Source organism: Nasonia vitripennis, assembly GCF_009193385.2.
Source record: "Nasonia vitripennis strain AsymCx chromosome 4 unlocalized genomic scaffold, Nvit_psr_1.1 chr4_random0003, whole genome shotgun sequence".
NCBI classification, from domain to species: domain Eukaryota; kingdom Metazoa; phylum Arthropoda; class Insecta; order Hymenoptera; family Pteromalidae; genus Nasonia; species Nasonia vitripennis.
In genome coordinates this window covers 729,016-747,710 of record NW_022279638.1, presented here as the reverse complement: position 1 = coordinate 747,710, position 18,695 = coordinate 729,016, and the positions used below count along the sequence as shown (strand labels likewise).

Below are 18,695 nucleotides of genomic sequence, written 5' to 3'. Positions count from 1 at the left end.
GGTATGTTTAACGCTTGAAAGTATGCTAATAATAAGTTTAGAACGTTTAACGGATTAATTTTCATTTTTCAATCTAAAATGAAAACAAGCGGTAAAATTTATACAAGCTGTGTTTTTGCATGTAAGGCACGACTGCTACATTTCTACCAGAATAAAACGAGTGAATGTAAATTGAATCAAATCATTAATTTATGCATTGGAGAAGAATTCTCGTTCCACTTTGTGATGTTCGGAAAACTCTATTTTTGGTTTTATTCAACTTTTATTCACTTTGAAATTGAATAATGTAAATCTATATAAAATCACTAAAGAAAATTTTCTACAACTGTATGATACCACTAACAAACAAAAAGACGTACTATTCGTACTTTCCAGCATCGAACTAGAATACCCACAAAACTCACTCACTGCCTAAAAAATAACACAGGCAGCTGAGGTAAACACTCGATGAAAACAATCTAAAAAAAGAACATACTGATTCGCACATATTGTCAACAACTTTTATGAGTGAAAGACATTTATCTGTGGAATTATCATTGAATGTACGATAACATTCATTAAACTAATGAATGCATATAAAATTCCCTTTCAATAACAACGCGTTCTTTAATTGCAAATGAAGTTCGAGTATTAATATTCTTTTATGTATTTTTACCAATAACAAAAATTATCATAGTAATATAATAATAATAATAAGAAGAAGAAGAATAAGCATAATTGCAATAGCAATAATAACAGTAATACTGATAATAGCAATGATAATGAAAAATAATAATAATAATTAGAATAATATTTATTATTAAATTTAGATTTTTTGATAAATTCATTAAATCGTAGCAAATAGTATTATTATGGAATTCCAGACTGTAAATATTTTACTATAGATACAATAATCATTACTTCGAGAATTCATCTAAAAAACTTTCGGCTTACGAAATAATTGTAACAATGAAAAACTCCCAAGTTTGACAACATTAAATTTTATTACAAAACGCAAAAGAGTTTGATAAACTAATTTTATTAACCTATGTTTTTTCATTTGCAAAAAAGTGTGGACTTTTTGAATTTATAAAATTATATAATTATGCAATTTATGAAATACTTTATAATTTATGAAATTACTTTTGAAATTATGCTAATTTATAAAAGCAGAAAAATAAATAATCTTTGATTGAAACATAAAACGAGACGTTATTTGTTACATACAAAATGATAGAATAAAATATCGGTAATATGTCTATACTCGTGCCTACGGTAAAGCATAGGCCTTCGGCTTGTCTGGAGGTTAGGGGTTTGGAGTCGTTTGGTTAAAATGCACAACCATTTAGCCTATTTGTTCTTTAGGGGTTTAGGGTTTAAGGCTCTTTAGTTCACATGTACAGGCTACAAAGATCACACATTTGTAAACAAGTTTTTTTGAAAGTTAAAATTTTTTTTCGATATTTCCGTCCATCATATTGGATCCGCCATTTTGAATTTTCAAAATCTGATAACAGATTTGTAATCAGCGACTTCGAAAACCTCTATATACAAACCTTCTACAAAATATTATGGATTGAAGTATACTTATAGTTATTTTGTGTTAGGGGTGGTTTACCCCCCTAAGGGGAAGTATCTATGAAAAAACCGAAAAACTTAATTTGTTTATTATAGATGTTTACAAATTTTTTCCAAATTTTTTAGCCGTTTAAAACTTTTTTATTATATAAAATTTTTTTTCGATATTTCCGTCCGCCATATTGGATCCGCCATTTTGAATTTTCAAAATCTGATAACAGATTTGTAATCAGCGACCTCGAAAACCTCTATATACAAACTTTCTACGAAATATTATGTATTAAATTACATATTTACAGTTATTTTGTGTTAGGGGTGGTTTACCCCCTTAGGGGTAATATTTATGAAAACACCGAAAGACGTCAACTAAATTTTGTTATTAAGGATGTTTAAACATTTTTTCCAATTTTTTTTAGTCGGTTTAAACATTTTTATTATAAAATTATGCCAAAAAATATATGTTTTCAACCCCTAAAAAATAGGGGATGCTACCCTTACTCTTCAAATCACCATGAAATACTTGCTCTTTTTGTAAGAAATAACCTCCAATTTGTTTCATTGAAAAATATTAATTTTAAGCCGAGATATTTAAAAAAAACGCTTTTTGGGGGTTAACTTTAGGGGAGGTTTTTACCCCTTAAAAGTGAAAATTAGCCGATAAAAAAAAATACGTGTCTCTTATTTTTTTATGTTCTACAACATATATGAAAATCATCAAAATCGTTGAGTTCGGGTTGGGTACCTTTCCTTGTGAGTGGCAGCAACGGAGCCCAGGCTACTTGCACAGTACACTCTAGCGCAATAAATCTGATTTTTGTTTTAAAAAAAAAATACTTCGTGTACTTCTTTTCCCCCTTTGCTAATCAGCACTTCTCAGCGCTAATTCGGCGCACATCGATGCCGACCTTTAAAACTCTTCAGGAGCTGAGGGCCGAGCGCAACTTGTTGCACCTGTTGCTTGCCGAGTCCAACCGATCGCTCATCTCAGAGCGACGCCAGCATCGGAAGCCTTCCACTGCCGACGCCGCCACCCAGACCGATCCCATACCAGATCGCCGACACAGTAGTACTCAAACGGATCTGCCGCCGCCCGCCACTCCACCGCCTGGGTCAAGGCCACACACCCTAGGATCATCATCCGACGTGTTGAACGCCGAATGGCCCGAACATCTACAACTGATAGATATCCCTGTACAGCCCACGACTGATCCAGAGCTCCAGGACATTCGTCTCTACCATCGGACAACCCCGACTCCGGCAGCCACGAATCCGACAACGCAGTTACAAATCGTCAGTCGGAAAATAGCGGCCAGGCAGTCTGCGCAAACAGCACGACGCAGGAGCATCACCATCTCCCCTCGGAAGAGGAGGCCGCCACCAGGGAAACTATCGCCGACGAAGCGAAGGCCAACTGTTCCCAGACTCCCAGGACAGCGTCGCAAACCGAAGATCACCTCTAATGAGATCCTCAAGGTTCCAATGCTACTCCCCCTAGGGAGAGCACCCTTGGTCAAGGAGAAGTCTCCTCCGGGACCCATGGCCTCGGTGGCGTTTGATCTCACGATCTCCGACTAAAGCGCTACGCGCCCTCTAGTCATTTTTGAGTGGACCGATCCCTGTTTGGGATAGGCCCCGTAATAACAAAAGGATAAGACTCCCCACTTTCCCCTTTGTAAATTGGGTGGTGCAACCTACACCGGGTTGGGCGGCCCCCCCTCGTCCAGACTCGATCCAAGAGTCGACCTAGAGAGGTCCGAGCAGTGTCCGCTCTCTAGGCAACGAAGAAGCCAAGGACGGTAAGCCTCAGCAGGCCCTTTCGGCCTGCCTACCTCCTCACCGCCTGCTCTACAGCAGGCCTCTTCATCACTCCGCTCTCCAAGGAGCGAACTCCACTGACATCAGCAAGCTGCATGTCGCAACAAGCACACGTGCCTCCTTCTCTTCACCGACCTTTTTAGACCACCTCGACTAGCCCGCTTACATCAGTACAAATAGCCGCTAAAGCTCAACTAAAAAAACAGAAATATAAAATCACGAATTTCTAAAAAGTTTTGAAAAGTAAAAACAAAAAAATCGTAAATTTATGTAAAAAAATAAGAAAAAATAATAAAGCTTTAGATTTTATTAAACAATTTGAAAAATTAAATGTAAAACAATTAAACTTTTTTAAAATGCAGACCAATCATGTTAATAAACGTAAATGGACAGATGAGGAAAAACAATTTTTATTACAGTTGTTTTATACATCTCCTAAAGCTTATTGTTTTTTACGTAATAAACAGAATTTTGCTCTCCCTTGCGTAACAAATATTAGGAAATAAGTTAATGCAATAGATTTAGCTCCGGGAAAATCTGAAAATTTGTCTAAATTGTTAAAAGCTAAAGCTGGCGCGATGTCTTCAAAAGAACGCGAATGTGTTTTAATGTGGGATGAGATGAGTATCAAAAAATGGTTAGATTACAATTCTAAAATAGATTATGTTGAGAGGTTTATAGATTTAGCTAAACACGGTCGAAGGGCTCAGGCGGGTGAGCATGTTTTAGTTTTCATGTTAAGGGGTAGGCAGTATGATTGGAGACAACCTGTCGCTTGCTATGTTTCACATAACGCTGTTCGTGGTACTCAACTCTGTAAAATTATTTTGGATATTTTAAATTATGTAGAAGAAACTGGCTTTTAAGTGAAATCCATGGTTTGCGATGCAGATTCTCCAAATCAAACTGCAGTTAAAGCTTTAAAAATTACGAAAGATAAACCTTACATTGAGCGATATAAATGTACAATTTTCTTTAACTATGATGCTCCTTACCTACTTAAATGCCTCCGTAATAATTTTAGGGCTCATCAAATGACCGTTGAGAGTAACGAAGTATCTTGGGACGTTTTGACAGAATTGTACGCTAAAGAAGAAAATTGCATTTCTAAATCAGCACCTAAATTAACTATAAATAATCTTGAAACTAGTACTTTTGAACTAATAAATGTTAGCTCAGCGGCTCGAATTTTCAGTAACACAGTTTTATCTGCTATATTAACTACTTCTTTCATAACTAGGGACAAATTTTATTAAAAAAAGTTAATGACCTTTTCGATTGCTCAAACAGTAGTTTAGGGTGGATCAAAACGTGGAACTGCGAAGATCTAAATACAAATCCAGCTTGCTTTGATGTTTTTTATTTAACAGTAAACAGTATACTTTTGCAATGGGAGGACAGACAAGCAAGCGGTGGTTGTTATCTCTTAACATCGCGATTAAATCAAGATCCACTCGAAAACTTGTTCGCGGTTTTAAGAGCCCGGGCAGGTCATAATCAAAATCCGACAGCGATGCAATTAAGGAATAACTTACAATATACTATAGCCGCGAACATAAGATATCTTACGAAAAAAGCCTGCAGGATATCCTGCATATGTAACTGCATGACTTCATGCAGTTGCTTCTGCATGACATGTGCAATTAAGGCATAACTTACAGTATTCTATAGCCGCGAACATAAGATATCTTACGAAAAAAGCCTGCAGGATATCCTACATATGTAACTGCATGACTTCATGCAGTTGCTTCTGTATGACATGTGCATAATAAGCTTATGCACGTTTGTCTGAATGAAATATTGCATGATTTACTGTATATGGTTATGCATGTTACTGTTCATGCTATTATGATGAAATTTCTGTTGAGAATTCGCGAAAATTTGACTTGGGATAATGCAGGATTCTATGCATGTATCTGTGCATAAAATTCAGCATGAAATTTTGCTTCTCCTGCGTATATATTTTTGCACGAGATACTGCATGCATGCATGCAAATATCCAAAAAGAAAATTATGCAGAATATATAATACTTAATACTGTGAAAGCAAAATGCGGACAAGCCTGCAATTTGAAGCATAGACTAGATTAACGATTATTGATTGCTATCGCTGAAGATATTATTGGTGTATATTTCAAATAAATCTGAAGCTGTTTACATTTATTGATAACATTTTCTATTTTTGCATTATTGCTTACGTTTTCATTCCACACATGTTTGCAAGAATTATTTTTAATAAGACAAGTTGCGCTATTGACTTGAAGTTGATTTTTTTACTTTATTTGATTGAGGATGCACTATCAATTTAGGGTTACGTTTTTTGAATTCTAAATTGAAGAACAAAGATTTATCAAATTAATCGATTTCTTTTACAAAAAACAATTTCTTTTACAAGAATTATTCACAATGTAGGTGGAATTTGAGCCGATACGGAAAGTCAGTGGCTCGCGCGCTCGAAGAGCTTGTGTTGTTCAGATGGAAGACGCCCCAGTATTTTCTGTTGAATAATGGAAAGGAGTTCGACCAGTATTTGTACGGAGTGTTGAAGGAGTATGGTGTAAAGCATGCCACGACATCACCGGATCATCCTCAAGCGAACTCCGTAGAACGAAACAATCGCACCTTAAAGACGATGATAGCGAGTTTTGTGAAAGAAGACCACTGGTATTGGAATGTCCATGTGCACGAGTTTTAACATGCGGTAAACACGGCCGTAGTCGTCTTTCAAAGTTTTGCCAGCGTTTCTAAACTACGGGAGACACCCGCGGCCATTGTCAAGCTTGCGTAGAGAAGTTGAGGAGAAAACCGGTGTTGAGAGAATAAATCTGGATAATTAGGCCAATCAAATGAAGCGTCTTGATGCACTGCGCGACTTGGTATCAAAGCACATTGATCAAGTGCATGAAAAACAGGCGAAATAATACACAAAGGCCTGAAGGTGGTAATTTTTCAAGTGGGATCCACTTTCGGACGCAGTGAAATAGTTCTCCTCAAAGCTGGCGCCGAAGGTAGTGGCGTTGAAAGCTAGTAGTGACCCATGTCGGTAGCTGGAAGACGAAGAAGATGAAATGTCGAACAGATCGGACGATCTTGCTAACGCTGGCACAACTCGTCGGCTTCACAACGGGAGCGAAAAGGATTTTAGAGAGAAGAAGACGCGTGCAAACACTGGCGCAACCCGTCGCACAGTGGGACCGTTCGGGAAAAAAATGGAAACAATTCACGCTTCCCCTGGGCTTACATAAAAAAATTAATTTTTTTCCGGTGAAAATGTTTTTTATATGAATACATATATGAATCTATTTCCCCCGCAGTGATCCCGCAATTTATAATATATTATGTATATATTGATATATACAATATATATGATGGAGTTGGTCTATGCACGGAAATCATGCAGAATCTTTGATAGTACTTTGAGAAAAGTGCATATGTGTGTGTGTGTGTGAGTGCGTGTGTGTGTATTGTTTAAAGTGATTTCCCCCATATTCATTCCATAACACTACAATTGATATGTATTCAATAATCCTGCAGTGTTTACGTTTCCTTCCCGGCATATATACATGCGTGTTGTGTATTTCACCTAAGCGTAACTTTACCGACTAGTTAGCAGAATATTGCGCATTAAACGCGTGAACGTTTTGATAATTCTGTCGTTGTAACAGTAGCTACTATTTGTGAAAACTGTGCATGACTGACTAGTTAGAAGATTATTGCGCATCAAACGCGTTAACGTTTTGATTATTTATATTTGTAACAGTAGATATTATTAGTGAAAATTGTGCATCAAGTTAACGTTATCTAGATTTTGATAGCTGTAATTTTGTTTTATAATGGGTGACTACTTTATAAAAAACAAAGAAGTTATATCTTTTTGGAAGAATAATAATAGTGGAAGTGTTGCTAAACAAAAAGAGGCTATAGTGAAACACGTTGTGGGTAAATTTCATTTGCAATAAACTGAAGAAATTCAGGCTGCTTTAAAACAAAGCCTCAGCAAGTTTTTTTAACAATTACAAAAAAAATTGATAAACTCCCAAAAAACCATACAAATTTTACACAGTTTGAGAGTATGTATGCAGACTGGTTAGAAAAGGATTTTCATTTTATACTACATACAACTGAACACGATTGCACTCTAAACCCTGGTAATTATTTCCTTTATTATAGAGTATCTATTTGGTATGTTAGATTTTAATATACTTTTTTTTTAAATACTGATTGAAATTATAAATTAAAGTCTAAAAACTGTAGATTATTATTTTTAACATAGATAGAATGCATAATATCTTTATATTCAAGTTCATTAGTTTTTGAGCTGTAGCGTCGAACATATTATTTTAAAAATCAGTATTAACCCTTTTACTAGTATACGTTTACAAAAGTCTTCTCATTTTATGTTCCTTAAAAGAACAGATACACCAATTGTAAAAATATGAAAAATTAAACTTAATAGTATAATTTAATGACAAAAAAAATTCACCATTTATTGCCCAATTAATGGAGAACATTTCTATCAGGGCATCTATATTAACATATTAATAAAAAGTAACATTCTTATTCATATTATAACTCTATATTAATTTTATAATATATAACACACGATATATATATATATATATATATATATATATATATATATATATGTGTGTGTGTGCGTGTGTATCTTTGTGTCTGTGTATACGTGTGTGTGTGTGTTGTCTTGGGTGCGCGTGTGTGTGCGTGATAACAACGCGCAAAGTGTACTCAAATATGATTATAATGAAAAATTTGGTGTTGGTAGACTAAAAAAATGCATGCACTTTCAATTAATGAATTTTAAACAGTCTCTTATTGGTCTGTATAATATCTTATTATATAATTTTTATTTATTTAGTTTACTTTTCTTGTTAGTATCAAATACATAATAGCCTATCTTTTTACACATATAGCCAGTTCTTTTTTCACTGTAATAGTTTAAAAACATATTCGTTCAACAGATCGCCAAATGTAAAAAAGAAGCTTATCCGCATAATTTAAACATCAATGAAACAGAATGTACAGTTTCACTACAAGATTTGCTACATCATACTGTCAAGAGATTATGTTCTACGTTAAAATTAACATTTGATAAAGAAACAAATCCACGTTTAGTTCTGTATGCTAAATATGGGTTTGATGGAACTAATGCAAACAGATATAAACAAATATCCGGTGAAAAAAGCAGTGCTCTTGATTACTTGTTTTGTTCATCGCTAGTTCCACTAAAACTAGTTGACAAGAGTAATAATCAAATTTATTGGGAAAATCCAGCTCCATCATCAACTCGACTTGGTCGACCTATTAAAATTTTTTATCGCAAAGAATCTGATGAATTATGTAAAACGGAAGATTTTCAACAGCAAATAAAAAACATGAATGATGTTGAAGTTGCTGGGTGTAAAATAGGATTTGAAATGATGTTGACAATGATTGATGGCAAGGTAAAGCATTACTGACATAAAAAATTTCAATTTTTTAATTTTTTGTGACAATCCTAATCAATTAAAAAATTTCAATTTTTTAATTTTTCGTGACAATCCTAATCAATTAAAAAATTTCAATTTTTTAATTTTTTGTGACAATCCTAATCAATTAAAAAATTTCAATTCATCAAAGTTATTTCGCTAATTATTTTTTGAGAAAAAACCTAATTATTAAAAAAAAAAACGTTTTTGTATACTTCCTATAAGGAAGCTTTGAATTTTGTAGGTAGCGTTAACCAAAAAAAGCATACATCATATTGAAAATTTGGATTTTGATAGATTTTCTTATTACTTTAATTCTAATATCGCCAAAATGATTATGACATAGGCATATACATATTTTTGTAACATAAGGTTCTCGAGCTAACAGGCAACTTCCACGTAAATAAAATATATTTGTTTGAAGTCACGCAGCCCATTTTTGATTATCAACTCAAGTATGGTAATCACGTATTAAACAAAAAAAAATTTATCTATTTTATTGAAGACGTTGTTCTCTGATTCGCTACACGTACTGCATTCATGTTTCAGCATGTAATAAAATAAGAATGTTTCATGATAACTTTGAATTTTGAAAAAAATGGATAAAAAAGTTTTATGGATCAAAGCTGTCTTTTTAATGAAGTAATTTCGGTTATGACTTGGTAAATTTTAAGATGACTTACAGAGTGATCTCTAATCCAAGATTCGATACTTGATTCAGGTAAATAGTAAGCTTTGATATATGTTGTGACAAATTCTTGGTGTGGCATAGGGCGTAGTGCTGTTATAGTTTCAAATTTTGCTACAAACTGAGTGAAATCAAGTTGCATCAAAGCACGACCTTCATTTGAACATCTTTTTACTGCAGAAAAACTATAAAAATATACAAATATAATACCTTTCATTAAAATTATCATTATATTTTTGTTCAATTTACCCTTCTACTAGTAAATAAGTTAAAATATCTGATGTGCTTTCCCAAATTGATTCACTCACTTCCTTCGTTAAAGGTACATTGCATTCAATAACTGATATTTTTTCCTTGATGATTCGAATATCCTAAAATAAATGCAAATAATTTTTCCATATACATTCATAGCTAAGGATGATGTCAACTCAAAAATTAGTTATTAATACTTATACCTCTATTAAAAAATTTATATAACTATTTTGTTGAGACATGATGTCTTTCAATTCCCAATCTTCTTTAGTAATTGAAAATATAATGTGTGGTACATCAAAAGCTCTCAATATAGCTGCCATATAAACAGGTTTTCGTAATGCAGTTGTAAGAGGAACACTTTGAAAATAAGATTGGTTTAAATCAATTTTTTCTTGATCATCTATAATAATAGAATTTAGATATAATTGAAACGATTCGTATTGGTGTCCTAAAAATATCAAAGATTCTACTGCAACTATGCGTTCAGTAAGACCAAATACATTTTTTGAATCATCTAAATTTATTACTGAAGAACGATGCGGTTGACAAACTTTATGCTTCAAAGGGGAATTTTTTATCTCACTTATAATTAAATTTTCTTTTATACGAGAAATTGTACGCTTTAAGTTTGTTCCAAGTGTAGTACTGAATTCAGTGTTTATCTGTAAAAAAATATGCACTCTAAGAAGTAATATATAACAATTTCTTATTCATATTTAATGAAATCGTGATGAAAAAATTTTGCATTAAATTAAAAAGATAAGTTTTTTTAAAAAGAATCAAATTATTTACGTATGTATGGATATATGCATTACTTGTTTGCTTCCCCCACGTATATGAACCACTGATGTGATTTTATTTTTTTTTTTCTACGCCCCGTACTTTATGTTGTCTAGGTGTAAAAAATATTCTAGGACGACGTCTAGGTGTACAGGTTGACCTATGAAGAGGTCGAGCTGGTGCACTCCGTAGTTCATGTTGTATAAGTGTAACAAGTAATCAAGGACGGTGTCGAGGTGTACAGGATGGCCGAGGACGAGGCGTGGGTAGTGTGCTCCATAGTATTTGGTGTCTAGGTGTAAACAATATCGCTCAAAACGAAATGAAATCTATATAAAAAAACTTTTAACCAAATAAGGGTTAGGCGCGTTTTATGCATTCCGTGTTATGTCATGCATGACAATAACATAGTGTAACAGAATAGCATTATTTCGTTTACAACGAAATTACAGATTATAAAAGAACTGAGATCAATAAAAAAGTCAGGTTTATTAGATTTTTTTTTTTAATCATAATATAGCAAACATAAAATTGCCGAGTTCAATTAAAGGCTGAGTCAAATGATTGCTAACTTAAACGTAAGCAATATATCGATTAATTACAAACAACTCTCGATACTTACTACGTAACTTGCCATGCCCGTTTTATTTTGTTCATAGGTGAACAACTAAAATAGTATTTTTGTAACACAAGCACAATTTTTGTGTTTTTATGACCTATTAAGCGGGACTAAAGTAACTTTATTCAGACAGGCGGGCAAACAAAAATGTTAGCGGACGTTTTTCATTTTTTTTTTTGCCCGCATATGGGACATATCAATATATGTATATGTGCGTGCGTGCGTGTGTGTGTGTGTAAAAAATCCCACTTTACGTCCTTGGTACACGATATACTATTTTATATGTCAGAATGTGGTATCAAATTTATTAATATTTAACTTCGACTGTCGTGTAATCGAGATTGGAAATCTATGACATTAAACTGAAATAAGAATTTAATAAGTGTATGTGCACAAATAAAATATGCAGAAAGTTACTGATTGACAGTACCATAAATGAAATGTAACGGGCATGGCAAATTTCATAGTAAGTATCAAGAGTCGTGTGTAATTAATCGATATATTGCTTAAGTTTAAGTTGGCAATCATTCGACTCACAAGGAAAGGTACCCAACCCGAACTCACCGATTTTGATGATTTTCATATATGTTGTAGAACATAAAAAAATAAGAGACACGTATTTTTTTTTATCGGCTAATTTTCACTTTTAAGGGGTAAAAACCTCTCCTAAAGTTAACCCCCAAAAAGCGTTTTTTTAAATATCTCGGCTTAAAATTAATATTTTTCAATGAAACAAATTGGAGGTTATTTCTTACAAAAAGAGCAAGTATTTCATGGTGATTTGAAGAGTAAGGGTAGCATCCCCTATTTTTTAGGGGTTGAAAACATATATTTTTTGGCATAATTTTGTAATAAAAATGTTTAAACCGACTAAAAAAAATTGGAAAAAATGTTTAAACATCCTTAATAACAAAATTTAGTTGACGTCTTTCGGTGTTTTCATAAATATTACCCCTAAGGGGGTAAACCACCCTTAACACAAAATAACTGTAAATATGTAATTCAATACATAATATTTCGTAGAAAGTTTGTATATAGAGGTTTTCGAGGTCGCTGATTACAAATCTGTTATCAGATTTTGAAAATTCAAAATGGCGGAACCAATAGGACGGAAATATCGAAAAAAAATTTTATATAATAAAAAAGTTTTAAACGACTAAAAAAATTGGAAAAAATTTGTAAACATCTATAATAAACAAATTAAGTTTTTCGATTTTTTCATAGATACTACCCTTTAGGGGGTAAACCACCCCTAACACAAAATAACTATAAGTATACTTCAATCCATAATATTTTGTAGAAGGTTTGTATATAAGGGTTTTCGAGATCGCTCTTTGCAAATCTGATATCAGATTTTGAAAATTCAAAATGGCGGAACCAATATGGTGGACGGAAATATCGAAAAAAAATTTTAACTTTCAAAAAAACTTGTTTACAAATGTGTGATCTTTGTAGCCTGTACATGTGAACTAAAGAGCCTTAAACCCTAAACCCCTAAAGAACAAATAGGCTAAATGGTTGTGCTTTTTAACCAAACCACCTCAAATTCCTAAATTTGTAAACAAGAAAATTCTGTGTGTGAAGCAGTTTTATAATTTCCGTAGAAATTGTTATCAGAATGTTATTGAAATTCCTTTATTGTAAATTCAACTTATAATGTATTTTTGTTTATAATATTAGAGTATAATAATAATCTACAATCTTTTATCTTTTGCCATAGTGCATTTTTTGTATTGAGCATAAAATATATTATTTTACGATGTTTTTACAATAATGGTAGTCCTCATAAAAGTGTTTAAAGCACAATGCTTTTTTGCACCAACCACATCGTACAATTGCAATGTTTGTGCACCCTTCTATTTCACAATGTGTTGCACAAGACTTTCCAAAACTGAAATCTATAGGATTATCAAATTTATCTGGTTTTTCATTGATGTAACCGCTTTTATACCAGGAATATTTAAACAAATCTATATATCTCGGTGAAGACAGTTGGTTGTGAACCAATGATTGAAGTTTAATTATATTATTTCTCACATGTAAATTCATATCATGATCCATTAACATTACATTATCAGAAAATGTTCGGACAAAGTTTTTCCAAATACGGAATCCATAGACATCAAGTGGTTGTATTTTTCCTGTGGTTCCAGTTGGAATTTTTTTATGTTAATAATTTTATTTTGTGGCATTGTTTCTTCTATAACTTTGTCACAATGACCACTCCAAGAATCAAGTAATAGTATTGAGTGATGGCCTACATAGGGATAAAATATTTTTTCCAACCAGATTTTGAAGTGATCTGCAATTAAACGACTTACTAATTAACTGATCAACGATATTACAATGTAAAAATTGTTATTAGTTCCCTTACTTGTTGTTAATTTTCCAGATTTGGATGCTTCCACGTACATGTTTTCTGGTCTAAATATGTTTTGTTCTACAATAGGGCCAAACTTGCCACTTGGTTCCTTTAAAACAAGAAATAGCGGCGACAACAGTTGTCCAGTAGCTGATATTAGTGGCTGTATAGTATGACATTGCACTTGCTTTTCTCCTTCTACTGCTAATGTTCTTCCAGAATGCATTTCTAGCTGAAATCCGCTCTGATCTGTATTATACAAATTTTCGAGTCCAATCCTTGGTATACACGATTTAACGTCATCGATAAATGCTTCAGCTTTAGCCGTAAGTTCTGCACTACTTTCTAGTGTTTTTCTTGTTATGAACTTATTTATTTTCCTAGAAACTATTCGGTGTGCTTGCTTAAATTTGAGTAACCAATGTTTAGAAGCTTTGAATCTAATATCATCAAAACCAATTTCTTTTTTAGCTTGTAAGGCCCATCGAATTATATCTTCATCATGGATAATTGAACCACTGTCGAGAGCTGCTTTAAAATTATCCAGGGTATACTGACAAATTTGTGCTACTTTTTCTCTATACGTGCCACCTTTATTAATTGAATGAGCCCAACGACGTAGCTGACTAATAGATGATACTTTTTTGAATCTGTTTTGCACTGTTTTGAGACTTAAATTTTGCTTCGTTTTGCTACTTCTCCAAAATTCTACAGCTCTTTTTTTGTATTCAAAATCTAGTTCTTCATTATCTGCTGTACATTGATTTGTTGGTGCTATATCCGGATCAGGAAAATGATGTTGCACTTCATCTTCAATTATTTCCACATTATGGTCTTTATACTCTTCTTGAAAATCCAAAGAGTCATCAGTAATCATTTCTACATCGTTGAAATCATGTGTTGCATCTATTAAAATTTCTTTTATTTTTTCGGCCAACTCTGTTTCGTGATAATTCGTGACACTATCTGGTATGTTTAACGCTTGAAAGTATGCTAATAATAAGTTTAGAACGTTTAACGGATTAATTTTCATTTTTCAATCTAAAATGAAAACAAGCGGTAAAATTTATACAAGCTGTGTTTTTGCATGTAAGGCACGACTGCTACATTTCTACCAGAATAAAACGAGTGAATGTAAATTGAATCAAATCATTAATTTATGCATTGGAGAAGAATTCTCGTTCCACTTTGTGATGTTCGGAAAACTCTATTTTTGGTTTTATTCAACTTTTATTCACTTTGAAATTGAATAATGTAAATCTATATAAAATCACTAAAGAAAATTTTCTACAACTGTATGATACCACTGACAAACAAAAAGACGTACTATTCATACTTTCCAGCATCGAACTAGAATACCCACAAAACTCACTCACTGCCTAAAAAATAACACAGGCAGCTGAGGTAAACACTCGATGAAAACAATCTAAAAAAAGAACATACTGATTCGCACATATTGTCAACAACTTTTATGAGTGAAAGACATTTATCTGTGGAATTATCATTGAATGTACGATAACATTCATTAAACTAATGAATGCATATAAAATTCCCTTTCAATAACAACGCGTTCTTTAATTGCAAATGAAGTTCGAGTATTAATATTCTTTTATGTATATTTACCAATAACAAAAATTATCATAGTAATATAATAATAATAATAAGAAGAAGAAGAATAAGCATAATTGCAATAGCAATAATAACAGTAATACTGATAATAGCAATGATAATGAAAAATAATAATAATAATTAGAATAATATTTATTATTAAATTTAGATTTTTTGATAAATTCATTAAATCGTAGCAAATAGTATTATTATGGAATTCCAGACTGTAAATATTTTACTATAGATACAATAATCATTACTTCGAGAATTCATCTAAAAAACTTTCGGCTTACGAAATAATTGTAACAATGAAAAACTCCCAAGTTTGACAACATTAAATTTTATTACAAAACGCAAAAGAGTTTGATAAACTAATTTTATTAACCTATGTTTTTTCATTTGCAAAAAAGTGTGGACTTTTTGAATTTATAAAATTATATAATTATGCAATTTATGAAATACTTTATAATTTATGAAATTACTTTTGAAATTATGCTAATTTATAAAAGCAGAAAAATAAATAATCTTTGATTGAAACATAAAACGAGACGTTATTTGTTACATACAAAATGATAGAATAAAATATTGGTAATATGTCTATACTCGTGTCTACGGTAAAGCATAGGCCTTCGGCTTGTCTGGAGGTTAGGGGTTTGGAGTCGTTTGATTAAAATGCACAACCATTTAGCCTATTTGTTCTTTAGGGGTTTAGGGTTTAAGGCTCTTTAGTTCACATGTACAGGCTACAAAGATCACACATTTGTAAACAAGTTTTTTTGAAAGTTAAAATTTTTTTTCGATATTTCCGTCCACCATATTGGATCCGCCATTTTGAATTTTCAAAATCTGATAACAGATTTGTAATCAGCGACCTCGAAAACCTCTATATACAAACCTTCTACAAAATATTATGGATTGAAGTATACTTATAGTTATTTTGTGTTAGGGGTGGTTTACCCCCCTACGGGGAAGTATCTATGAAAAAACCGAAAAACTTAATTTGTTTATTATAGATGTTTACAAATTTTTTCCAAATTTTTCAGCCGTTTAAAACTTTTTTATTATATAAAATTTTTTTTCGATATTTCCGTCCGCCATATTGGATCCGCCATTTTGAATTTTCAAAATCTGATAACAGATTTGTAATCAGCGACCTCGAAAACCTCTATATACAAACTTTCTACGAAATATTATGTATTGAATTACATATTTACAGTTATTTTGTGTTAGGGGTGGTTTACCCCTTAGGGGTAATATTTATGAAAACACCGAAAGACGTCAACTAAATTTTGTTATTAAGGATGTTTAAACATTTTTTCCAATTTTTTTTAGTCGGTTTAAACATTTTTATTATAAAATTATGCCAAAAAATATATGTTTTCAACCCCTAAAAAATAGGGGATGCTACCCTTACTCTTCAAATCACCATGAAATATTTGCTCTTTTTGTAAGAAATAACCTCCAATTTGTTTCATTGAAAAATATTAATTTTAAGCCGAGATATTTAAAAAAAATGCTTTTTGGGGGTTAACTTTAGGGGAGGTTTTTACCCCTTAAAAGTGAAAATTAGCCGATAAAAAAAAATACGTGTCTCTTATTTTTTTATGTTCTACAACATATATGAAAATCATCAAAATCGGTGAGTTCGGGTTGGGTACCTTTCCTTGTCAGACCTTAATTGAACACAATAGTTTTCTGATTGCTATATGTTAAGTGACAAACCTTTTCGATTATAAAATCAAGAGTTAGCAAGAATGCTAGAATCTTGGACACTTAACGCATAGTATAGTAATTCGCAACAGAAACACTCTCGCACAACAACCTTCCCTCACTCGAGCACACGCGCGTGCAAAGCTAGCGCGGAAGTTTTCGAGGCTTGCGGCGCTGCCAGTGGAGGAAGATGGGACTGCTCGTGGGAGAAAGCTACGGAGTTTTCTCTCTCCTCCCTCCACCCAGGGGCGTCAGACGAGATTCAGCCAGCCAAGCGTGCGGCTCTCAAGATAAATTTTTAGTGCAGTTCCATAATTTAACTTTGAGTTAGATTTCATAGCATTTTGTTCACATCGTTTTATTACTTTCGTTGTGTTAATTCAATTTCGGCAGCAAACGACTTATTTTATTATGTATGACCACACCAGGGACAAGAAAAGTCCACAAATCTAAGAGAAAATATGAAAAAAAAATTGAAATCAGATTTGAGTTGATAATTATTCATTAGGACCATTTTCCTTTACTATTGTTATTTTGAATATCTCTTTCTACTATTCATCAGAACGTTTTGTCTGGACGTCCTTGGAAATAATCAAGGTAAATAAATCACATAAAATTCTTCATACTATAAGGGGACAACAGTCGAGTTGAAACTATTCTAGTTTTGCCGACCTGTATGGGAGTAAACGTCAAACTATATTATGATTAAATAATGTATTGTGTCCCAAGGAAGTAAAGTGGCTTTTTGAGACCAAGTGTGGAGTTTGCAGTACGAGTCGAAAGCAAGGTAGCACGAGTCGAGGGTAAGTGCGTCTCTTAGCCCAAGACGAGTACTTTAAACCACACGACATCAAAAAGCCCGCTTAGTCCTTGGTGCACACCATTGTTTTTGTGACGCATGTATGGATTTTCACGTTTTTTATGGATATAAAACGAAAGTAAATTTGCTGTTTTTTTACACAGCCACTTCACAGCCATGAATATTTATAAATAATATAGCATTATTGTTTATTAACATTTTCATTAATTAACAAAAGTATTAATATATATTGATATCCTTAAAATTTAAAAAATTTTAAAAACCCTCACAAACTTAAAATTTGCAGTTCACAATAAAATTTCGTCAGCAGGCAGAAAAGTGAGCAGTGGGCAAAAGTCAGCAGCGAACAAAAAATAAAAAAATGTTTTTGTCCATGAACGACTTTTTTGCCCACTGTCAAATTTTTCTGTCCGCCGATAAAAGAACTGGTATTAACGCCCGCTTAATAGGTACGAAAATCATGCATGTATTACAAAATAGTATTTCGTGTACCAAGGGCGTAAAGTGGACTTTTTTTAGGCGAAGTGTAGAGTACGAGTCAAGGTGAGTTAGCCGGAGCAGAGGGCAAGATCGTTTACGAGCCGCAGACGAGTACTGTAACCACAAGAGGCCGAAAAGCTCACTTAGCCCTTGGTGCACATTATATATTTTTTTTAATGCATGTACTGATTTCCGCGTCTACGTACACACACGCGCGCGCGCGCACGGGGAAGCCTGACACCCTTATGTGGCGCGTCCCTCGGATGGCGGATGGGGGATAGCTTGCTGGGGTATATACCTCGGAGGGTAGAGTAGAAATAAAATATGCTCCGTGGACCAAATCAGGCCACCGCGTTTGCCGTGCGGTACCACCCGTGAGCTGCCAAAAGGAGATCCTGGGTGGGGAGGCAATCTAAGGTTGCGATCCAAAGTGACCTGAATCACCTTTGGCTCCCGCTGACGGCAAGACGGAAAGCCAGTCACATAGCCAGTACCGGTCAATCGGCTAAGGCGAGT

The 18,695-nt window shown here is 33.3% G+C and overlaps 2 protein-coding genes across 7 annotated transcripts in view; one reads left to right on the top strand and one right to left on the bottom strand.

Moving 5' to 3' along the window:
* Positions 1–18,695, top strand: part of LOC100679361 (SNF-related serine/threonine-protein kinase) — a 738,484-nt gene that overhangs the window by 84,495 nt on the left and 635,294 nt on the right. The window contains exon 3 of the transcript XR_004227332.2: positions 8,351–8,833. The gene's annotated coding sequence lies outside the window, so the exon portion shown is untranslated. The remainder of the gene's footprint in view (positions 1–8,350; positions 8,834–18,695) is intronic.
* LOC100113956 (syndetin) overlaps positions 1–18,695 on the bottom strand; it is a 272,371-nt gene that overhangs the window by 142,026 nt on the left and 111,650 nt on the right. For 4 of the 6 annotated variants that reach the window (XM_031928103.2, XM_031928108.2, XM_032601893.1 and 1 more), the window contains 3 exons: positions 10,001–10,462; positions 9,795–9,916; positions 9,541–9,730 (listed from right to left, as the gene is read on the bottom strand). In XM_031928103.2, coding sequence (XP_031783963.1) covers positions 9,541–9,730; positions 9,795–9,916; positions 10,001–10,462 — 774 coding nt within the window. Of the gene's footprint in view, positions 1–4,366; positions 4,459–9,139; positions 9,390–9,540; positions 9,731–9,794; positions 9,917–10,000; positions 10,463–18,695 lie in introns of those variants that run through there. The other 2 variants (XM_031928106.2, XM_031928107.2) reach the window with 2 other exon arrangements.